This window comes from Cupressus sempervirens, chromosome 5 (assembly GCF_028749045.1).
Source record: "Cupressus sempervirens isolate cs-2001-9-10 chromosome 5, ASM2874904v1, whole genome shotgun sequence".
In the NCBI taxonomy this organism is placed as follows: domain Eukaryota; kingdom Viridiplantae; phylum Streptophyta; class Pinopsida; order Cupressales; family Cupressaceae; genus Cupressus; species Cupressus sempervirens.
Window position 1 is genome coordinate 228,826,795 of NC_143122.1, and position 25,584 is coordinate 228,852,378.

The following is a 25,584-nucleotide window of genomic DNA, read 5'->3' on the forward strand; positions in this document are numbered from 1 at the left end:
ATTCTAATTATAAATCATTGAATGTGATGTGAAATGTTTATGCAAATAAAATTTACATAATTATAATTGAAAGCACCACACATTATGATATAGAGGATTATTAAAACCTATTACCATTAAATCATTAAATACATAATTAATAAACAATTTTGTTCAAAATGCTGATAACATCATTTATTCTTCTATAAAAATTCGTTTTAGACTCTCAGACACAAATCACACCTTTACAAGTTTAATAATACAACATTAAGTGTAATTTATACGTTAGATACAGTTCAAGCTTTTTCACAAGGGCATTTAATATCCCATTAAACTATTTATTTTTCTTACACTAATGAATTTTATTTCTTGCAAATCCTAAGCCTTCTCCTGTATGTTTTTAGAAGCTGACAGACATGGATAAAAATTTCAACTACACGATTGTGAAAGTTTTGGATTAAAATTGAACAGTGTTTTTTATACACCAACACTTCAATAGATTGTTTGGAGGAGAATACGATCGATTTTGTGGATGACCTGTTTTTATAAACGAACTCCAGTTTCATGCAGTGCAAATGCTAAACATCGTTTACGGGAATATCATCAGTTTTGTCAAACAAACAAAAAGGTAAGGAATCTCTTCAATTTCAATGTGCTTTTGTTTTAAAATGTACAGACATTTTGCTAACTATTTGACAGCTTCTAAACAACTGAAATGGCAAAGTCAAATCGGAGAGAGTACTCTCATCTAGATAGACTTGCAAAAACAAGTAGTCTTTTTACAACACAGTGCTCAATTCTGCTCCTACAGATCTCCACATAGAACCTTAATTAGCAGCTACCTTACCAAGAATTCCTATGAAAGGATATGTTACAGTTTGATGGACCTTAGATTGGATGGGGTCATGCACCAACAAAGCAAGGATTTGAACAAGCAAGGTTCCCAACAGGCTATTTACTTGGCAGCAAGGGTGGAAGCAATCAATGATATAAATAACAACCCTGCATTTATCCTGAGCAGCATAAAGGGAAGGAATCCATGGTGGTATAATGGCCCCCACGCTACCATCTAGCTATAACCTTCCACCCCTCCCTTCTATAGAACCTGCAACTCCATCTTCTGCCACTCCTCCCCTCCCCTCTTCCATAGTTCACTATTAAACCTGTGCCAACCTCTACCACATCCCCTACCCTAGTTGTAAACAACCCCAAGAGTTTAAATTATAGAGCAGGACTACCTGTCCACTATAGTCCGGAGTCAATCACAGGGATTGAATTGACATTAGTAAGCATTGTCAGTGAGCTTATATTTTGTGAGCCTAAGAAGAGATTATCTTAGAACTCATCTGTAAGCATAAATTTTCGATCAATAAATTAAGCATGTAGAATATTAAAAAGACTCGACTGCTAAACAGCATTAGTAGAACACTAGCATTGAGAATATGGACAACATTAACCCAAGCAACCATTCAAAGCTATGGTTGGCAAAGAGCAGGAACATGAGAGTCGCCTTTTTACTGTGACTGTCTTCTACTATGAAATTAACTCCAAAAATCCTTGGTCATCCCCTATACTAACTTTCTTAAATTACATTAGATGATAAGAGAAGAACAGAAACAATCCAATAAGAAAAACAGTGCTTCCACAATATTTAGCAATATTAAGTCCATTTCATTGATAAGAGAAGAACAAACAAGTACTAAGTTCATTTAATTTCTCATTAGTTGCTCTTTTCTACACTATAGGATGTTTATAGACATGAACCTAGAGTCATCTCAGAAAAGCATCAATCCACTACAATCATGTAAACAAAGTATCCCTGAACAGTTATACTTCTATTAGAATCAACAAGGTTTGGCTCATGTTTGTGCAGTCTTTGCTTCTCATTAGAAATTAATCCAGTTCATTTACAACCTTGGTAAGTAAAGGACTGCAAAATCTTGATTCATGATTTTCTATCAATTTTATTAGCTCTAAGAAGCAATCCACAAGTAAATTATCATTCAAATAAATTGCGAAAAAAAGGAAAATCTGAACCATTTTCCAGTATCTATCTTAAAGACAAAATCCAATTGATACGACATAAGAGACAAAAAAAACTTCCAGATTTATTATATTGCAAAAGTAAATTATTCCAATCCAACATTAACCCGACTGGAATCTGAATGAAGATGAGAATATTGATTTACTCTTCTTCACCCGTCCTGGTTCCCAAGACTGGAATATCCTGGTATCTTTTCTGCAAGCAGATGTAGATGAGAAATATTAAAGAGCACATGATCAAGTGTCAAATCAATTAAAGAACATATAACAACAAATACAGGGAATGATGACGCATACTGCAAAAATGGATATTTGGTCCATAACATAGGTCACATGAAATATTTTTAAATGCATTTTGTTAAGAGATATCTCGTAATCATAGAATCTGTTCAAAAATGAATGGTAAAAACTTTAAACAAACATTTTTTTCACGAATCTGCAGCCTTTCGATTGGATGAAATATCTGTTAGGTGAAATGTGTGATTCCAAGGACAGTTGATTATGGGTCACAAATTTGTGTAGGTTCATTGATTTGAGATGCCATGCATGCACAAGTATGTAAGCAGAATACAGCTAATCATATTACAATCACCAATACAGGGTGGCTGCAAGAAGTGTCCCACTTTTGGTAAAAACGTGAAAGTGTTTTCCCTGTTTTTGAAATTTCCTATCAATTGATGTCAAAATTTGAGGCACTTAGAATTTGAAACTCGGAAAACTTCAGCAAATACTTAAAAAAAGTGCAGTGCTCATAATCTACTTTGCAAATACATAATTTATTTCAATACCCATGTGGTATAAATCATTTTTTAGTAGACATCTTTAAAGACACTTTTTCAAAATGTCTATTTCAAGACCATACCACTCATATCAACCACCATATTTTGACACAAATAAATGAGTTTTTATGAATACTTCTTAGGAAAGATACCTAAGACACCAAAGATTAATGAGAATATTTTTCCTTTTTTTTAATTAAATTATTATTTTTTAATTTTTTTTATTGACTATAAAGTTCATTTTCAAAACCTTTGGTGTACAGCTACCATAATTTGATGAAAATTTCACATTTTTCCAGAATTCTTTATTATTCTTCAAAAGAATTGTATGTAGATTGATGACATAGTTTATTTTCAAAAAAACTAAAAACTAGATAATTATTAAAGTTTTAGTGAACCTCACTATTTTAGGTTTAGGTACCTCTCTTAATTAATAAATAATGCAAAATTTGCAAAAATAATCATATCATTATGAAATTTACATTTCTATAATCACGACAATGAGAACTCTAATGAGTTTTTGTTTTGTCAAAAATTTCAATAAGAAAGACCCTCAAAAAAATATGACAAGGTTAAAATCTGACATTCAGGACCTTAGCCAATTTTTTGGAGGTCAAGGCGTGACTTGGTCCCATGAAGCCTATCCCAAACCAAAAACCGAGCCGGAGGAAAAAAATCCCACTTCATGTCTTAAGAAACGGACACCCATTATTTAAAATTCAAAAAATGAGCATCTGTTTCCTAAACACAAAGTTTGATGTTTAGAAATGCATTTTAGATCAAAAATATTTAAAAATAAAAAAAATAAAAAACGGGCACCCGTTTCTATAGACTTCCGCAAAATTGAGCCCAACTTCTTGCTCATACCGTACAATTATTCAAACTATTTTACAGATTAGAATATTAAATATTTTAGATTCACTAAATGTTCAAATACATTTGGTTGATAATATTTTTCATATTTGACAGATTAAAAATTGTCACTGAATCTGACAGAGAAAAAGAAAAAGCAATGCTCTCAATAGTGCATCACCCAAGACTCGATATGAGGAACCATCCTATAATTTGATTCCCATCCGAGTCAGAAAATCCTGCCACTATGTCATTGGAGATGTCATGCATCCATGCATGATGTAAAAACCGATATTAAATAAGGCCCTGCAAAATTTACTGCGACATGCAAGGGACAATCTTGCACACCTGTTTAGCATGCTACGACAGAGAAAAGCAAAAAGCAACTCTCAGTAGTTCATCACCCAGGGCTCAATCTGAGGAACCATTCTGTACTTTGATTCCATCCAAGTCAGAAAACCCTGTCACTGTGTCATTGGAGATGGCATGCATCCATGCATGGTGTAAAAACTGATATTAAATAAGGCCCTGCAAAATTAACTGTGACATGCAAGGGACAGTCTTGCACACCTGTTTAGCATGCTAATAAGCTCCTCCCTTTCATTAATAATTTTCACTGCAATCAACAATATTGTCTTGCCTTACTTTTACCAACATATCCAACTTTCCATGAGCTCCAGCTTGAACAAGAAGCGAAACATTTCCAAAATGGTAACAAACAGGTATATGACATAAAGCAATAAAGATGAAGCTCCCAGATAAGAGTTTGTTGAGCAGATTATTATAGGAACCGAATAACTCCCCACTGTCCAGATGAACAAGGATAGGCTGTGGAAGAGAAAAACAAAATCTCAATTTAAGCTCTTTGTTTCTTTTCATAGGACGATTGTTCAAATGGCTCTGAATTAGTCATCGGGAGATATTAATCAGCTCAGTAGAAAGGATGAAGGCTTCACAAGACTTCTCCACTGATTGAGCTAAGTATTCCATGTTTAGGACATACACATGAAGTGTGTTTGTGTTGATGGTGCAAGATAACTTGAATTTTTTAGCAATGCATGGTTTTTCGCTGTAATTTTTTTGTTTCCTCACCCCTCTGACAACATTGAAATTTTTCTTTTTTTTGGTCGGTAATAATAATATATATTAATGAAAGAGGGAAAAAATACATAATCAACAACCTATGGCAATTTTTCTGATTGCCTTTATCCCACAGCAAGATACATCCACAGACTGAGAACAAAAACTATAGTCCAGATTGGCGATCAAACCCAAAAGAATCCCCTTAAGAACAAAATGCTTCATCTACAAACTGAACCAACTTCAGGCTTATAAATCATCTAACACCTAAAAACATAACATCAGAAAACCACATTTGAGGATTAAGATTTGCCTCCGACTACACACCAAGCAACTAAACAGCCCTCGGATCCCCAAGATTGAGCCAAAGCCCGCATGCCCATAAAATGACCAGCATGGCCCACTGTTAAACTTTGAAATCACCCCAAGATCACTAAATCTGCCCTCAAAAAACTATGCTGTCCAAAGAGTCTCCAACCTGTAAACAAAAATGAAAAAACTGTCCAAAAAACTGCCATTAACTTGTGTATATAAGGCTGCCTTACAACATTCCTTGTGTGATTACCATCCCATTCACCCCTCAATCATTTCTCATCAGGAGTGCATTACCCATCAGTTCCATCTCCGCTCATCAAGGCTTCAACAAAAAATCATTAATACAAATTTGAAAAAGAACAACAAACCTCTCCGGTTGGGTTAAGGCAAAGGAAAACGAGCCCAAATAACAACCTAAGTTATTTGGAAATAAGAAACATCCACCATATTAGTATTAACCAAAGATAAGGCTTCCTTTGCCAAGCTATCCGCCTTGCAATTACCTTCTCGGTGGATGTGAGAGACCTTGAACCCATTGAAACTCGATAGAACTTCCTTTATAGCTTCAATATAATTTTTGAGGTGCCATACCATTGTAGATCCCAATGTTATTGCATCAATAATGATCTTTGAATCCCCTCCAAATGAATATGATTTAAATTAGGTGGATCTGCACAAATTCACAGCCATTAAAGCAGTTTTAGCCTCAGCTAAGTTGTTTGTTCCAACCAGAAGTTTCATTCTCGTTGTTGCCATAACATCACCTTTAGCATCTCTTATAACTACTCCTGCACCAAACACACCTAGATATCCACTAGTCGCTCCATTGAAATTACTTTCACCCAATCAGTTTCCAGTGGTGACCAGGTCACTAAGGATCTATCAACCTTCTTCGTGTTAGAGCCCCATGTAGAAAAATGAAACCTCAATTCTGGCCACTTACATTGCACATCTCTATCCCACAATGTAAATGGTGTAGAGGGTGTTAGAATAAATAGTCCACCAATATAACTAAGAAGGAGGGGTGAATTAGTTGTACAACTACTATAACAATTATCAACCTTATTATATCTTAAAAATATGAGCAATATAATCAAAAACCACAAGAAGATACTCATGCACAATAACACCAAATATGTTAACTGGGGAAACCCTTGATTAGAGGGAAAACCCTGATCGGGATGATACCCACAAAATGATGTACTAATATAAATATTCCTTGTTAGAGGATAGACCCTATTAGGAGTCTGCGAAATACATTCAGTACATATCAATCCTTGCTAAAAGACATTGAATCCCTAATAGGAGTTGTGCCAACCTTGTTAGGAGTTGTAGAAGGCAGATGGACCCATTGTCCAAACAAGTTCAGGGGCAAGACCAGGGGCAAGACCAATGAATCCACTATCTAAATGCTCTTTGTATTATTCCTTGCAGAATAATAGAATTGATATATACTACTCCTTCCTCTTTCTCTGTCCTATTAACCGAAATTCTGCTCCTTCTGATCTTGTAACCAAATCATGAACTTAGCATCCAATAATCACTTGGATCGCTTACTCGCATTCACCAAACTCTCTACTCCTTTTTGCAATTGATACTTGACACACACTTTACAAACAAGGAAATCATCTTTCCTTTATACCATATCTTCAAAATAATTCCTTGAGTCGGCCTTGAGGCTTTCCCAATTAATTATAAAAAGATAATTAATTAATCCATAATTACAATAGCACTGTCAGCTCACAGTGTATACAACTTCTTACATGTGCGACTTTAGGGCTCGCACACTCCCTGATGTCACCATCAAACTATCTTCCATCACTGTTTAACTATGCATCTCCAAATTATATCTCTGTTAGAAGATTTAATGTAATCACCAGAAACCGCTTCTTATGTACTGACTCTGTACTGCTCTCTGTAAATCAGGCATATCTTTTGTGCATCTTCGACTTACTTTACGCACATTGAACCTTATCATCAAGACACGGTGAGGAACACGTCCTTAATCGCGCATAACTTGACATTCAAAACTTTGTTTGTACAATCATGATCTCTATCTGCTAATCATCCAATCTTCACAAAATTACTGCTATATTGACATCAATGACAAACACGGTCATGGATGCAAAATGTCAACACAGCCACATGATCTCCAATGCTTAGGATACTCCCCCAAAGGAATACCATCAGCATTCATGCTAACAGAGGGATCAATATGTCTATTAGCTACATTCATAGTTTCAATAATAGCTCTGTCAATCCTCCATAACAGCCTCTTTAAAGGTTCCACTTTGTCCTAAAAAATATGCCTATTTCTTACCTTCCAAATTTCCCAAATGACAATTGAAGGAATGATAGTCCATAATTTAGCAAAAGTAGAGACATTTCTCCAATATGGTCAGCTTGCAAAGATCTCTGCGATAGAGTTCTGCAAAGGGCTGTGCCACCCCAATTTTTGCCTAACCCACTCCCAACAAGCATTGGCAACCTCACACCTAGCTAAAAGATGATCTACATCCTCAAAGACATTATTGCAAAGCACACACTTTGTAGGACCTACAAAACCATAAATTTTCCACCTTTCCCCTGTAAGGATTCTATTCTAGATTGCAAGCCATGCAAAGGACTCTGCTTTCTGTAGAGAACACTTGCTCCAGCATAATTTGTAGAGCCATTGATCCCACGGGTGTTCATTCACTAAGATTCAGTTACCGAGTTTTACCGAAAATTTGCCACTCTTTGCAGCACACCAGAACAATGAATCACACCCTTGTCTGAAATAAAGATACTTCTCTCACTAAAAATACGTTCCATGCATGCTCGGTTTTCATCATTGAGGTTCAACCCATCTAAGTTTCTCCATTTTGTCTTCATTCCCACCGGGGTCATAAAGTTTTCTACATAATCACACACTTTTTCTCCCCACCCATTCTTAACAATACCCATCACTTCTAGAAGATTATCTCAATCAGCTAGTCTAGGCATGCCATTTCAAGAATCTCTCCAAAAGGAGACATTCTGCCCATCCCCAACACACCAAGATAAATGATTAGTAATTACTGGTCTGCAATCTAGAATGAAATTCCAAATGCTGAGCCTTTTGGTGGGTTCAAGACTGAAAAAATCCTTGAATTATCCATTGAGTCTAATTATTTAGCTTTTATAATCTTCACCCAAAGCCTCTCCGGACAAGAGTAAATTTCCCAAACCAACTTAGCCCCTAAGGCTTTATTCATAAGCATCCAATTCCTAATACCTACACCCCCTGATTTCTTATTTCTACAAATATTTTCCCATGCTACCAAGGGTATCTTATCATCCTCATGGTTGCCATTCCAAAGGAATTTCCTCATTCTACCCTCAATATACCGAAGCACCTTTAAAAGCATTTTCAGGTAACTCATTGAATAGATAGGAATTGCAGCAATCACTGATTGCAGTAATAAAATTCTTCCCACAAAGGTAAGCCATTTCCCTCTCCAGACTCTTTACACAACTATCAACCAGGTCCTTCCATAAATTCTCTCTCGAAGCGCCTTCAAAAAGACGGATCCCCAAATATTTGTTTGGAAGCTTTACACAGTGCATCCCTAGAGTATTGCAAATCGGTCTTTGCATAGCCTGATCAGTTTTAAAAAAAATACTTCTGATTTTGACCAATTTGTGTGCTGCCTAGAAGCCTGAGAATAATTATCCAAGATACCTTTGATTCGTTTGGCTTCCTGTAGAGAGGCTTCCCCCATAAGATAAGTATCATTAACAAATTGTAGGTGGGAGGAAAAGTCAAAATTTTCAGTAATCTTAATGCCTTTCCAAGAGCCAGCATTAACAGCTTTTTTAATAGATCTGCCTAGCACCTCTGCAAGAATAATGAAAAGAAAAGGAGAAAGAGGATCCCCCTGTCTGATCCCTGTTGTTGTTTCAAAATAACCTTGTGGACTTCCATTCACAAGAATTGAGAGCCTCGGGGAGTTGATACATCCTGAGATCCATTTAATCCAGTCCCAAGAAAAGCCAAACCGTTTTAGGACAGCCAATAAGAAGCTTCTATTCACATTATCCTAGGCTTTCTTTATATCTAGTTTTATCATCATTTTCTTAACCTTTGAATATTTCACGGAGTGACATTGAAATTATTATTGTTCAACAAAAGAGTTAATAAATAAATAAAGTATATAAATAATTAAATATATTACTATAATATAAAATATTTCAGTAGATATTTTGAGGTTTATCACTCCCAGCCAGCAAGACTGAAAACCCTTGAAGGCAGTCAGGACAAATGTCAAGAACCCTACCTCATCTCCACACATGTTAACTAAATAGCCTTGCTCTCATTTCAGATTTATGTAATTAGGTCTGCAAGTAAATCATAGAGGATTATTTATGATTTCTATGGAGTGACATCTTCTTCCACACTGTTGAGGGTTTAGATGACCAGATCTGGTCTTCACTCTTAGATCTGTGCACTGATCACCATTTTGACTTGCCTTGTGAAGCGCAACACTAGGAGGTCATCATCATCAAATTCAACTGAATTTCGAATCTGCTCAATAGTGAATAAGGTCTTAAGTTGAAGAGAAAACGCAACCCAAAAGCTGCATCAGATCACACTTCATAATGATAGCTGATTGTAGAAAGGAGTTGCCCAACTATACCTGTCAGTTGTTTGAGTGCAATAAGGTCACAGCAGTATCTTTAGTTTGACTCCCACTGGATCAAGGAAATGTATCTATGTATGTTTTGAATCCTACAGTCATTAAACAGCATTTCCAGCTCAGTGACAACTAACATAATTGAATGACCAGAGCATTCTGAGGTCTGAACCGTAGCCTTCCAGTTTCAAAGAAAGAAGTTTGACAGCAGATTGTCTTCATATGGTTCAATTAATAATTGCCAAAATAACCCTGCAGCACAGATCTGCAAGAAGGTTTCGGTTTGAGACTCATTCTTCGGTTTTTGGCTGATCTTGTGATTGCCATTGTATAGAAAATTTTACTTTACAGATGTAATGTAATTTGATGTAGGGTTTGGACAGCTGAAAACCAGTAGATCTTAAGTAAGGTTTGAAGGATTTGAGTTTTCAGACAGTTATTAGATTCCCACTCACTATTCCACATTGCATTAAAATATCAGAAAATTACAATAAGAAACCAGATTACTGTAAAAAAAAATACTAATCCACGAAACCAAAGGTTTATTCATTGCTCCCTAATGACACGTCTATGGGAATTTCCTGCAGTTTCCCAAAGGCAGACAAGTGCATAGCTTTTGCCCCTAAACTCCTTTCCTATAACATTTAATTTTTGGGGAGATCCCAGGGATGCCCTTTCTAAATGGTTTATGTCCTGAAGATATCTCCTGGGAACGTCCTTCAAAGGGAAACCCCAAAGGGCAGTCCCAATTTCCTTGGGACATCCTGATCCCTTTTGAAGAATTTTCCCAAAAAAATTCAGAACTTTTACTTGTGATCTGATTGAATTTTAATTGGTTTGCTTGATGTGTTCCTGCTTCTTCAATGCCCTGTGTTGCTAGTATACTAGCACTTGCACCAAACAATGGTGCAATGATTAAACTGATAGTAAGATGTACATGCTAAATAATGTATAGAGAGTACAATTCAAAGAAATAATAACAAATTGTAATATGTCATAATAAACATAAAATTATTAGAATAATTTATCTCGCTCTATTTAGCTAGTTCTAGTTAATCATACATTTAGGCTTTCTTTTTTGGTTGCTCTTTCAGCTCTATTTATACTTATAGACAACGCCTTTATTAAGACCACCTTGCTTTTGCTCATGCTATAATTAGCATCTGTTAACTCTATTTAGAATTCATATTAATGTGATAAAATTATGATTTCTCCGTTAATTCGGTCTTTAACAATTTCATGGTATTAGAGAAAGGTCTGAACCTGACTTACTCATGGAAGGGGTCAGAAATTTTGAAGCTTTTGAAATTTTGAAAAAAAATTATAATTCCAAAAATTTCTTCAAGAAATTTTAGTGATTTTTTTAGAGTAGTTTCAAGGATTTTTTGAAACCTTTGAAGCTTATTCTATGCCTACCAATAAGATTTTTTGGCCCAAAAAAAAAATTGGAGTTTTTTTATTCACAGCCTGATCTGAAACCCAACAAGGCTTTTTCCTGCAGATCTTCAGTGCAATTGTTGTCACAAGCTGGGTCACATGAAGAAAGATTACAAGAAACTGTTGGCAGCCGTGCAATTTTCACAAGATGGGTCTCAGCACAAGGCCCCAAACTGCTCTATACTGAGATGAGGAGGTTGCCTCCTATGCATTCTAATCAGCTCATATAATGGGAGGTTTTTAATTTTCTTTTTAAAAAATCAGTTGAGTTTTACCATTTTCCCTTAAAAATGGAGTTCCATATTCTTTGATCTGTATTCTTCGATCTGTATCTCAGCTTATGTTTGGTTAAGATTGATTTTTCACCTCATGTTTGATTTTGGTTGAATTTCCTCCTCAAAACTCATTTATTGGTTCTTTAATACGTGATGTTGGCATAGGATGTTCATTCAGGGTTTTTACCATTTTTCTCTGAACAAACGATGTTTTGCACTGCTCAAATTATGGTATTTTGCAGTCCGTTTTGGAGCATTCAGCTCATGAGGGCTTTGTAGTTGTTCTTCATGTGTCTCTGTCTATAGGGAAGGAGAGTTCAGTTATTCAACATCAGGTTGGATGATTATGTGATGATTTCTGGTCAACAGTTATGTTGATTCTGGGAGGGCCAGTGGAAGAATTTGTAGCGGTCTCTACCCTCACACAACCAAATCATCTTGACGAAGGGGACCACCTTCTCGGTTTTCTTCCTAGCTACACTTGGATGTTGATATTCTGCAGATTCAGAGAGGGTCTCAGCAACAACAAAATGTTATGAAGTATTTGTGACTACAAGACATGTATTGTCTTCTGCAGGGTAATTGATAGAGTGACGATTAAGGGAGAGAATTAGAATATTTTTAGAATCTCGTTGTATTTAGCTAGTTCTAGTTAAATGGTCATTTAGGCTTTCTTTTTAGTTTTCTCTTCCAATTCTATCTGAAGACATTGTCTTTATTAAGACAACCTCCTTTTTCGTTCATGCTATAGCATCTGTAAACTCTATTTAAGAATTCATATTTAATGCAATAATAATTTCATTTTCTCTCTTCATTCAGTCTTTAACAATTTTTAAAATGACAAATAAGATCCTCATCATTAGCCCCCTAAGATCCTTCCTTGTACATTGTAGCTTTTATACAAAATAAGGGAGCGATTAGGCCATAAAGTACCTTATAGTGAGTAGCTCTGATCTTGATGATTGATATGTCTTCGTTGATGACCTCTAAATAAATCACAGTATCTCTAGCCACTATCTCTATAACCTTAATCTAAGTCTTACAGCACCAACTTCAATCCTTATTAAACCTTAATGCTTACCAAATTACCAATTTGCCTATAATACTAACCGTGCAATATTCCCAAATGGGATATTAAAAATGAAATAATGAAATCTGTAAACTAGGGAACAAATTGATAACAAAAAAATCTCAGCAACTAGGGCATTGATCTGGCAATGAACTTGCATCAGAAATTCTCCTTGCAACTCAAATTTCAGAACAGATTTAGGACTACAAACAGAAATTTCTGAGAATTATTATGATCAGAAATAATTGCAACATAACCCAAAATCTATCAGAAAAGCACATGACTGATTTTCCCCTATTTTTACTGAGTATTAGGAAAATAGACAGATTCAGGCACAACAATGCCTCAGATTTATTTCCAAACTTTATCAACCCCATCCATTCCTCAAACAAGTGTCAGGCCGATCAAATAGACTCATTTAGCTTCTCTTTTGCGGCCGTCCCACAAGTGATTAGATATTTACAAAATGCAGTTGTAGATGACCACCATTTTATAACCAATTGCTAATCATTGTCAATGGTCCTTAATAGACCTCTATTACATACCAAGTAGCTAATTATGTCAATCCACCTAAACCCTAATAGCGCACTTTATAGTCATTGTCGTTGTGAAAAGTTCTCAACACTGATATTTCTTAGACTATATTGATTCATAAACAGATCCCCATGTAATTGTACACTTTGATTTCAGCATACTTAGCAATTCTAACCGGCTTTAGCACTAATCAATATGCATAATCTCTATATTATTCCACTGAGTTTTAGGGGATTGTAATCTACAAAACATATGTTTCATATTTCTAATCTTCAGATCTGCAGAATATATGTTTCATACTTATAACATTCAGTAATTATGCAAATCCCTGGTGTGAAGAATAATATCCAAGATCAAGCTTTAAGATTTTAGCATTACAAAAGGTTTGAACCATTTTTGAGGTTGATAGATGAAGGTACTTACTACTATCCCATAGTAGCGGAACTATTAGTGGAAACAAATATTTTGATATCGTTGTTCTAAAAATAGGCAGACTTAACTAATATGGGTTGTGGTATAGAACATAGTATCAATTTATTTATAGGAGTATAATTAGTGTTGGTGTAAATAAGTATTAACTTATTACACTTTACTTAAGTTTACTTAGGTCAATGCATTATTTTATTATTATGCATTATTTTATTATTTCTTAGATGAGACACTTAGGCATTTGCGTACTCTTATGAGTTGTCATATTGACAACACTGGAGTAAGCAACTGTAATTCAGCACATGGTGTCTACAACACTGGAGTTTGCATAATTAACTGAGTTGTCATGTAGACAACACAATTATTCGCACTCTTATTTTGGCACATGGTGCCTACACAATAATCTTGCGTGCTCTACCTTTGTAGGCTTATCCTCTCATCATCGCACTAACTCCTGTGCTTAATGGAGGACAATCCACATCTGGTGGACATGTGCTTGGTTGTAAGACTTATCAATATGCTGATTCCTAGGCATTCTAAAAGCATTCCAGAGGCCTTTATATTCAGGCACTCCTAGTGTACTTGAATATCAACAAAACATTGAATCGAATACATATCAATATTCTTATCATACTCTTTTTGGTCTACTGTTGTGCTTGTGCTTGAGTTCCTTGATCTTAGGTGAATTTTTCCCTAAGGTAAATTCTTACAATTAGATTTGATCTTTTCTATCATAACATTAATTTTATTTTCTGATTAATAATTATCATTGAATGATGATAACTAGTATTTATATATTAATTGTCTCTTATTAGTAAAGACAATATGATAGATACGAGCATGTTCTTATATACTTTTCCTTTTCATAGGTTTACTTTATTAGTTTGTTTGATAATAATTATATTTATTGTTATTTATTTTATATTTCAATTCTATTGTGAATTAAACTTCATTACTAGAGATTGATATCACACATCCCTATTTTTAATTCCACTTTAGAAAATTCCTTAAAATATGGGGACTCCACAAGCCATCCCACAACCCTAATGAAAACCTTATCAATCTTAGAAACCCAAGCCCATTATCCCTCACCTTGCCGCAATAATTTTAGAATCAAAACCAATAATTTTATGGAATATGGCATGTATGAATGCCCACCAAAAACTATGTTGGAATTTAAGAAAAATGGCTCAGGCATGTAACATTAAGGTTCATCTTGTACCTAGATCATGTGAGGGATGCTACCCTATCTACCCCACTAGAACCTTCCACCCCAAGATCCCTAGTCTAGCTTTATAAAACAAACGAAAGAAATCATTGCACCAGATGGAAAAGCAACAATTTTTAGTCTAAGCTTCTACAATTAAATCTCCTACGAATTGAGTTCCATTTATGCTTTAGTATGCTAAGCCAATCACTATTCTAAGTAGTAATAACATTATCTTACGTGTTTTCTCAGGAGCTGGAATGAAGGGACTTTGGATGTCTTTGGAAGGAGTGTTACTGTTATGGAGCATCTCATATCCCAAGTCACATGAATTCCTATCGTTGGGAAGAAATTTTACAGTGATAGGAAGATCTCTAAAGCTAGTGTTGAGGAGTTTCCTAAGGCTAATGAGGACCATGATGCCTTAATTAAGGATAGTAAGAAGCTTTGGAGGTTTGTGCCGAGAGCCATTGTCACTCTGGATGGGAGATTTTTCCGTATTTGCACCCATCACTTTGTTCTTTTGAATCACTTCAGGCATGCTACCAAAATCTCCACTCCCTTTTATCTGTATACTTCTATGAACCAGTATCAATGTTATTAGGGAACGGGAAGTTACTAACCCTCCTTTGCACAATGGTCGCGTGCTTCTTATTTATGAATACATTAAGGTCCATTCTGTAGGGAAATCTATTGAGGAAAAGGGCGAGTCTAGGGCAAAGTATGAAGATTCTAATTCCCAACATGAATTTTCTGAGATAGGGGATAGTGAAGGCATGTCTTCAGAGGACCTTCAGGCCACTACCACAAAAGACAAAGGCAAGGGCTTCTCTTCAGAATTTCCCCTAAAGAAAGTCGAGGAAGGTAAAAAACGAATAATCGCTAAAGAGGTTATTTCCTCAAATGAGTACAATGAGGAGGAAGAGAATATGGAGACAGATAGAGAAGAGCCAGACAACCGCAATAAGAAAAAAAGCTCCCCTACCACGAAAAACAAAAAATAGAAGGAGGTTGTGTCAAAGACTCCCAACAATAGAGAGGGTAAGAAGGTCCCCAAAAGGATTCCCCTAGAGCCTTCCCAGGAGCCTATATAGATAACCCCTCCCATTCCCTTGTTAGGGATCCCTCTCTTATAGTGAAGAAATTTGTGTGGAAAAATATTGATATGAGCACTGTGAAGCCGGGAATTGCTAGAGAGAAGATGAATCTGGCTGTTAGGGGTGAGGAGATTGGGGATGTTGATCTAAGGCAACTTATTGACCCTTCAATGTTAATTCTGAGTGACTCCAGCAAAAAACCAAAGATGGATGTCCTAAATCCTACAAATAGCCTGCTGCACAATTTTAGGTCTATCAAGTGGTTGTTTCATGAGATTAATGAGATCAATGGGAGGATGAATGCCCTTGAGGGCAGGGTTAATTATCCGAAGGAAATTGATAGTGTTGAAGGGGCTGGGGTGAACACAGTGTCTGTGATAGACATTGCTGCCTTTTACTAGTTGGAGGGCAAAGTTTTAGATTTGGATGGCATGGTTTCTAGCATTGAGAACACTCTCAAAAGCATTGTTGATCAGAGCTTTAAGATCTTGAAGGCGTCTAATGAGCATATTAAGATTCTCTTCAGCAAGCTGAAGGGTACCTTTGAAGATAAGGCCATTCTCAAGATTTCAGATGATAAAGCGGAGCAAGTTAATAGTCAGGTTGGTCTGGATAAGACAACCAGATCCAGCACCAGGAAGATGGCTTATGTTGCCACTACAGAGATCAAGCAAATCAAGCAAGCGGCTGAGAGGATGGATAAGCTTGAGTTGGAGGCTGCTGAGCTTTTGAAGAATTTGGGTTAGTGGGCCTGTGTTGTCTAGGGTTTGTGTTTTTTTTGGTTCACTCTCGGTTGGGTCCTGTCCTTTTGTTGTTGTCTTTTTGTGGCTGGCTTTTTGTTCCCTAGCTGGCCATGTTCTGTTTCAGTCATGTCTCTCCTTTTGCGTTGTAATGGTATAAATCTTTAGTCCTCTTTTGTACAAGGTTTCAAGGCCCCTTCAAAACCTGTTTTCTCTAAATCAAAAACATTCTCTTAAGCGTTTATATTTTCACAATTGAGATTGTATTATCAATTGTGAACTGTATTCTCAACCATATATTCAAATTTGTAAATTTTGTGCAACAAAGAGACAATTAGGGTCTCGCTAGATCAGTCACACTCTCATAAAAAAAGCAACTCAGAATTAGAGACCAATTTTGATATTGATAGCCCAAATGAGGAATATCTGTGCTCAGTAATATATTTAATTATATCTGTAATTCTACTGCTATGCCTATTGTTGGGCTTTCAGTCATTTGCCTTGGGAACTTTTGTTGTGATGAAAACAAGCAAATTTTTATTTTTAATTGTACCGAGTCTTGAATCAAAGAACACTGAACATTAAGCATGAATACATTACATGAATTTCTAAACCTGAACTATATATAAGATATCACCATCTGAAAAACCATGGAACATTTATCAAAAACCATGTTGACATTTCAAAATTAATCTTTACAAGCATCAATTATAACAGTACGCAAATTTTCAGGCACAGCAACCAGTAAACAAGATAATAAATGGGAAACAATAGAATGAGATCAATGAACAGTACCCCAATGTTGTTCATCTCCCATACTCTATTTACTCCATAATCCACCACCTGCAAGCCAAAATGTCATAAGAATTGTAGTAAAAGGAAACACCTTATATAAATGGAAACTTGTACTGAAATGTCAGACGACAATGATTGAAAAAATTGAAATCTAACTAACTAATTTTTTGTGTCCTGGTATTTCATCAACACCAACCATTAACTGTTAAACATGCTTAAGGGTATGAAAATGTCTATGAGTCCTCAAAAGCGTTTTAAGTAGTTCTTCTCGCATGATAAAACTATCTCTAACTTTTTACAGGATCTTGCTTCCTACAGTGAAGTTAATAACATAGTAAGCCATCAAAAAAATAATTTAGTGATCAGTTTTAAGGTCGTCCTTAATGCATATGACCATCATATTGACAAGGAATTGTTCTTATTGAAAATTGATGTCAGCATGTTTAAGTGACTTTCCTTTTGCAACAGAAAATTAAAACAACATTAGTTGTTAACATTTAACTTACATATTGCCAATGGACATTTACCTTGCACCCCTTAGCAAAAAGTTGAGTAAAGTCAATTTTAAATTGTTCGCATGCCTTTGGAATGATGATGGAATTATTATTGTACTCAAATTCATCATAAAAGTGCCGAGTAAAGTCAATTTTACATTTTTCAGTTGTTTGCATGCCTTCAAGAGCTTGGAATTATCATTGTACTCAAATACATCATAAAAATGCTGGCATATTTGTGAGGACAACAATCATGGGAATATCACTGATCAAATGAAATTTTAGCAAGCTCACATGCTTGTCTGGTTATTCCGTCAGTTATCAATTCCTGGTCCAATCAATTTCTTTCTTTATCACCTGAGACACCGGATTCCTCTTGGATCCGGGCAGGATTCCGGAATGGAATCCAAATTCTCTGCGAATCCTCACTGAGGGATCCACAGACAATTTGGATTCCAATCCGGAATCCAACCTGGATTCTAGAGGAATCTGAAAGGATCGGCAGAAATCAAGACTTCTGGGCAAGGAAAAAGAGGCCCACTTTAATGTTTTTTATATTTTGTTAATCAAACAACCCTAAAATACAGACCCACAAAAACAAAAGGGGTCCACTTTAACTTTATTTTGATGTTGAATGTCTCAAGCCATCGCAAATTCATGTGAGGTACCTGAATATGAACCAATATAGGCTATGATTATCTGATCTCAAAGGACTCAAAAATATATAATATTATTTTCCTATAATAATATTATTATAGTTTCTATGTATCCTGGGGATGGAAACACTTTATGTTCTAGGTTCTATTTATTATTAAGGTAAATACTTTATTTTCCTATAATAATATTATTATAGGTTCTATGTATCTTGGGGATGGAAATCCTTAAGAAGCATATCAAAGTTTTAGAGTGCCACCAGGGTCAATAGAGGTATTATCAAATTTGCATGTACAGTGTGCCTTGTAATTTGTACGAGGCTGGCAAATTTTATTTTGCATGTGTTTCTTAAGGGAAATATATAAAAATACCAAAAACATATATCAATGGAATGTTTTTAGGTTAATTATTTTTTCATTTAGTTGAGGTTCTTACAAGGATGGAGATACAAAAGAAAAAACATTTGCTTGAAGTGAAACCAGTGGATAGACTACCCTTTATCAAAACTTTTGAGAGAAATTTCTTCCATATTAAAAAAAAAAGCTCTATTAATATAAAAAGAAGGGTAATTATTAAAGTCATCACCGAGCAATACATCGATTTGGCATGCAAAGCTCCCCCTTCGGAGTCTACAAGAGGATTGTGTTTTCCAATTACCTTTCATACAGATCAACATGCACATAGCATAGCATGTTTCACTCTGGATTAAAATTTGTACCTCCTCAATTGAATTCACAACCTTTAATCATTAGACCCAGTCATGAAGTACATAGCCCTAGACCCAAGTTGACACGAACACCATCAATGGCATTACCCTCAAGATAAAGATACATATCAATCTGTTCTTCAAAAGGCACAACTCCACCTTATATTCCTAAGGCATACTACCACATACATCAAAAAATATAAAGCAGCACATTGAAAAGCTACCCACCCCAACCAGCTAACATGATTGTAAAAGACGATTTAGTGTTTTCAATGTGGAAGGTTCATGCTTGAATTAAGAATGATTTTAGCCCTTGGTACTCAATACAGCTACTTGGAAAGCTGAATGGATTAGTTATCTGCTTGTTGACATGAACTCGGGTTCGGTGAAATGAATATTAAATAAGATTGTTGCATCCAAGGACCAAGTGCTTGCAGCAGGTTCCAAAATAAGATGACACAAAAGTGATAGATTCTCCAAAGGACTCACAACAATGATAGGTTTGACGCAATGAATACTAACAGTATAAGCGAGGAAACACTTTTTTCTAGATAAGGAAAGAAAAGAGATGGTAAGATTATCATAAAAGTTGACGAAACGCAATGCTTAAAATTGTTGTGTTCCATATGAGAAATCAATTAGCCAGAATAGAAATGGTTTATCACATGAAAAAAGATGATCAAGCAAATCCATATACATGGAAAGAACTTCAAGGATTAATTAATCGGCTATTAGGGTGTTCAAAAATTGACTTATAGCAGAGAAATGTGTAATGACTAATGTTCCCTTTCTATTTTGCCCATGTGTCACAATTGCACAATATTAGGTTTATGTTGAAACATATATAGGATTTCTTTGGTTATGTAAATCTCAAACAACACAGTTAGGGTTCATACATAATCATAATGTCATAGTTAGGTTTCACAGGATTATAAATAACATATAAATATAAATGTAAATCAATTCAATAGATATTAGAGTTAACTTGAGGATGGCCCAACCATAGAATTGATAAGGTGAGGTGACTTGAAGAGGTGCCCGAGAAGCCTCATAGCCTAGGCCCAAGAGCAGATATATTGTTCCCCTTTGGCATCATGTGGCCCTTATCATACATATGAGGTGGGCTATCTAGTGCAGGGTCCTACTGCTGTTCTCCTTCATCTTGTCATTCCTATCTTGCTTCTAACAATTGAACACCCATTCACCATGGTAGGGATTGTGAGAAATATTCACAATAAGGTTCCCTGAAAGCCTTTCCTTCATATGCCCAAAGGCAATCCACTTTGTCTCCCTTTGGTCCCATGGAGGTTCCTTGTCACAACCATGAGGTGGTGTGCTTAGAAGGTGACCTCATCACCATTCTCCCAAACATGACTACTTCCCTTTCCTTACCATGATTAATTACAACAGTTAGAAATAAAATAACATTTTATATTAAATCTTTACACCAACGATATACCTATCATTACTAAATAATGATAAGTATAAAATTCACATTGAAACCTCTAATATATTAATGCATATATATCAGTTATTATTGTTTAAGTCTCTATAAAGAACAAAGTCCCAATAATGATCACTGAAATACTTTCTACCCAATATTGGTATCAAATATTACTCAAACAAAGATATGTCTCTAGGATTATTCTATTGTACCTATGGTTTGGTGAGTATGGTCCACATTCTAAAACAGTGAGGGAGGTTTGGATGCAGCTAATTCTATTGTACCTAGAGTGTGTTTCTGTACCTATGCAGTTATGGTCCACATTATGTTTCCGTACTTGGACTTTCCCTAGTACAGATCAAGTCCAGAGATGCAGATTATCATGGGAAACGGGAATCATTTCATCATGCAAACTCAGTCAGGTTATATGATAGCAAGTATTGTAGTTATAGATGGGAGCCTTCTAAAATTCAATGAAAAATTGTCACAGTGCTGATGCAAGAGCTTGGGGACAGAGTGATGTTTTCCATAGTGCTTCCACAGGATTCCACGGACGGTTAGGGATTAAATAGTCTTTAGCAAACTCAGATGATTTTGTAATATTAAATCTATTGCAAGATACGTACAGAAATAGACACTGTCACATGCACCAACAGAGAAATTATAATGCTAAAATGGCATCCAGAGATTCCAGACTGAGACAACTGACGAGAAAGGTTCATCATGAACAAAAGCAAACACAAAAAGAAGCACTTGATGTTCTTTGAAGAGAATAGCAAAGAAACATGTAAAGCAGACTCAAATAGATTGATAGACTAGGCAGAGTCATGGATGGCCACAGACTCGTAACATTGAGAAGTGAACCTTGCTTTCAAATAAAGCAGATCAGACAATCTTGGTAGAATGGGTAGAGTTAGAGATAATCACAGATCCATAACATGGTAAAGGATGCAGCTAGCAGTTGATACTGATGTAGGTGACAGACTGGAAATTCCTGGTGCTGTGGTATATGTTTGAACCCTAGTGACACTTTATAAGATAAATATCAACAGAACCGCTATCAGCAACATAATCAAGACAGAAAAGCTGCTATTTTTCCCTCTAAAATCCATTTAAAGTTTAAGTTGTTTGTACTCATGTAACCTCTCCTTTTTTGAACTAAATCAAGAACCTAAAAACCCATCTATATTTCCCATAGAATTAAGTATGGACTTAACAAAAGTATAATATGATAATAATGTATTAAGCTGTTCAAAAAGATACTTTATGTTAGGGAAAAAACACTTATTCATTTTGTTAAATGGGAAAAAAAAGTCAATATTGGATACGTGCCCAAAAACTATACTATACTAACTCAATTAACGGTGTGTTCCTGCCAGCCCTTTGTCCAACTTTTTTCAATGAATGAAAGGAAGATGTTAATAATATCCACAAGACGAGAGCAGACTATGTGAATCAAGAATAGTACACACCGGTCCCAAAATAGGGCACCAAATCCTTATACAGTTTGTAATCTCCTCTTTGTATCTATAACTTGACAATAAATTTTGATCAACAACTTTGCTGTTTTGTTCATCTTTGTTTCCTAGAACAATGTGCTTAAACTGTCAGTTTTCAAGACATCCTCATAGCTGATATGGATGTCACTGTGCACATTGACAAAACGGCATAATGTCTCTCGATGTTACTGTGCACATAACAAAATGGCATCCTGTCTCACCAATCTCATATTGCAAAGAAAAAATCTCTTTTTTCCACACCTCTTTATGGATCGCCATCTACCTGTTTCACACCTCGAGCGATGTATTAATGTAACTATTCTTGTCCTCCCCTGATCAATAATTGCCCTCATAAAATCGATATTTTGTTCAAGGAAATCTGAACAATTTTCTACCATTTCAAGCCTTACATTTACATACAACCAAAACTAATTTTACGTTTTCCGTCTATAGTTAATGGAAGGATAGAGATACAGGCGATGGGAGAGAGATTCAATTAGTGAAAAGCATTCATAAATAAATCGGAACGAGCTTAGAGGAGATAACCACCAATTAGGCCGCATGCTAGAGCATTCACAAGTCTAAATCTTATCGATCAAAGAAAAATTTAGAGTGATTTTCACATCAAATGCCAAAGAAACGGTGAAAAATATGTAGACAAATAAACAAACACATAAATGAGTTATGTCATGTTACCCGCTCGCCAAGGAAAGCACCAGCAATTATGAAGGTGATGTACACAGAATTCCTTCGCATCAAAAGGCGATATGCCCCCTCGAGAAATCCACTGGTTCGATCCATTTTCTTCAAACCCTAACGCTGAGCAGAAAGAAAATGCAATTATTACGAACACGCAGATGTAAAGCCGCCGATTTTGGTGAAGAAATTGTGAAGACAACGAGCGGATCTAATTCCGATTTTGGTGAAGAAATTGTGAAGACAACGAGCGGATCTAATTCTTCTTCCGAATGACACCAATGGTTCCTACTTTGACAAGGGTTTAAAACTAGCACTCTAGTGTGCAATTGGTACGCCTCTATCTAAGGTCGATCAAGTGTTCCCCATTAATTGTCTCTCCCTCTCTTCCCTCCATTTCTATTAGGCTATATATATATCTTTTTATATCTTCTTCTCTATCTCTCTCATTCTATATCTTGTCTCTATTTCTCCCATGCTATCTTCTCTTTCTATCTTTACCTCTCAATCTATCTTTATCCTTCAAATGAAGTTTCTCTCATCCTCTCTCTTTATATTCGTCTCTCCATAACCCCTTTCCTATACCTTTAAATCTTTATATTTCCATATAGTCTAAAGTCAATAATGTGAAGTGCCTAGATAGGATTGAAGGGCCAACAATGATTGAACCAAATCAACACGGTAAGATGAGGCACAAGTCATGAATATTCCATATGAGTTATATAATTAAATATGGTGTATCAAGGTACCATTTCAATTACATCATTTAGGACTTGAAAGTCCTTACCAAAATTTTGTGAGCTTTGTGAGAGGAATGACATCAACACTTGGTATGTCTCATGACCCTAGATGGAAAGCTTAAGTTCATGTTGGTGCCTCAAACAAAGAAAAAATGACTTCATTGAAAAGATTTACAATAATTTGACCATGACCCCTCTAATAATGTATTTGTTGTGATTAGTAGCTTTGATAAAAAAATTGTGTCTAGTATAGGCGCTCGTTGACTATGTTTTATTAATTCATCTTGTTGTGTAAGCTTCACATAACTTTAGACTCTGAGGTTGTATATTTTTTAAGAGTCATACGACAAACTTAAAGAGCCAAGTAATCTATACAACTTAGAACAACTTTCCACAAAAGCACAATGGACGAGAAATGTTAAATTAATAATATCATACACTCCATACAAGATACAATAGTCCATGAAAAGTACAAAGAGCAATCTTGCTTGTAAATAAATAATTTTGAAGAATTTACACTACGTGATTATGATAACTATATGACATGAGATACAAAATTTTAAATGTCTTATTATACGCTCGATAAAACACAAGCAACCAATTGAGATGCAAATAAGACCAATAAGGAAAATTGAATAGCAAATAAATATGTTCGCACCAATAGCATCTAACACACTCATTTTCTAAATATTTGATTTTATTCATTATTCATAAAACGATGAATACTAGTCCAAGGGTGTGAGCTTCATCAAAAGTATTGAGCTCTACTCAACTTCAAAGCCCAAAAACATCTAATATAGAATTCTAAATTGCAACTCTTTCTTTTCTAATTAATATAAAAATGCTTTCTTGATTACTAAATTTCTAATCTCCTTTCTCAAAATTTATAGGTTGATATTCATAGAAACACAATATTTATAAACTATTATCCATATAAAAAGAAAGAAAGATGGATAATATTGATTGAGAAATATGTGGGGACTCCTTGTGGTTTGTCATTTGTCAAGGTCGTGTTCCACACAACATGGGAAAGAGTGAGTTCAAAGTTTGACCCATCTCTCACCTTTAAAATTTGAATTGCTTTTTGCTAAAGATCATGTGTATATCATAATTAGGATGACGATATATTTGGTTGGTTGTTTGAAATGTGAGTAAAACATTCCTTTATCATTTTCAACATTTCAACCACATGAGCTTCTCATCTTGAATATTTAAAATATCTTACGGTAATAATGGCTTTTATGGTTGTTGAGGCCTCTTTTTCATTTTGAACCATTGGACTGAAATTTCAGCTCTTGCACTTCATATAATGTAGTTAATAGTAGTATTCCTGGAAAAGCATTTGGAAGGTTGACAACATGTGCTATCTATTTGAGGAACCTTATTAAAATTAAGACTAGTTGGTTCAATATGAAACCATCCATTTAGTAGTTATAAGTTACAATCATGTCTTATAATGAAATAAGAATGATACAAACACACATTACTTGAGTTGATTTGGGTAGTGGGTTTGCTCCTATTGGTCTTAGGTTGATTTCAATGGATGAATTAATCTAGTGAATGTTGATTTTGGGCTCTAACATTTTCCTAAGGGATTAGTCTCATCCTAGCTTGCCTCTTCTTGAACCTAAACTTGATAATATGTACAACCAAGGCAAGGTAGGTAGGGCGTTGAGATGGGTAGCGATAATCCCCCCTAGTATAACAAAAAAAATGAAATTGCACAACCACTAGTAAGGAATTAGAATAGGTTTTTAATTGGTCAACAAATATTTGTAACAATCATCATGTAAGGGTTAAAGTAATGATAATGTATGGTGGAAGGTCACTTAAATATGTCATAATTGATGCAGGAGCATCCTAGAGTAGTTGGAAATCATGCATGTTGGATTGATTTGACCTTGGAGTTGGAGAACTCAATCAAAGAAGGGTTGATGCTTGGTTCTTACTGGGGTAGTTCCTGGTTGCAAAGTTGACTAAGGATCTCGATCACTTAAGGTACTCGGGCATTGAAGGAACTTGGCAAAGCTTATGTTGTTTGACATACACTATGTTGCTTGGCATG

The 25,584-nt window shown here is 35.4% G+C and overlaps 1 protein-coding gene across 1 annotated transcript; it reads right to left on the bottom strand.

The window, feature by feature from the left end:
* Nucleotides 1-1,795: 1,795 nt before the first annotated feature.
* On the bottom strand, nucleotides 1,796-23,158 carry LOC149555277 (ubiquinol-cytochrome C reductase UQCRX/QCR9-like family protein). The gene is made up of 3 exons (XM_089829394.1): nucleotides 22,780-23,158; nucleotides 17,287-17,334; nucleotides 1,796-2,218 (listed from the first exon to the last, which is right to left on the bottom strand). Exons 1-3 carry the CDS (start codon nucleotides 22,882-22,884, stop codon nucleotides 2,165-2,167), a joined length of 207 nt encoding a protein of 68 aa, XP_089685520.1. The 5' UTR covers nucleotides 22,885-23,158; the 3' UTR covers nucleotides 1,796-2,164.
* Nucleotides 23,159-25,584: the final 2,426 nt, after the last annotated feature.

Coding starts and splice junctions, on each gene's coding strand:
- LOC149555277 (XM_089829394.1), bottom strand. CDS start 22,884: ATGGATCGAACCAGTGGATTTCTCGAGGGGGCATATCGCCTTTTGATG. Junction 17,335..22,779: donor GTGCTTTCCTTGGCGAGCGG/GTAACATGACAT, acceptor TTTGGCTTGCAG/GTGGTGGATTATGGAGTAAA. Junction 2,219..17,286: donor GGGAGATGAACAACATTGGG/GTACTGTTCATT, acceptor ATCTGCTTGCAG/AAAAGATACCAGGATATTCC.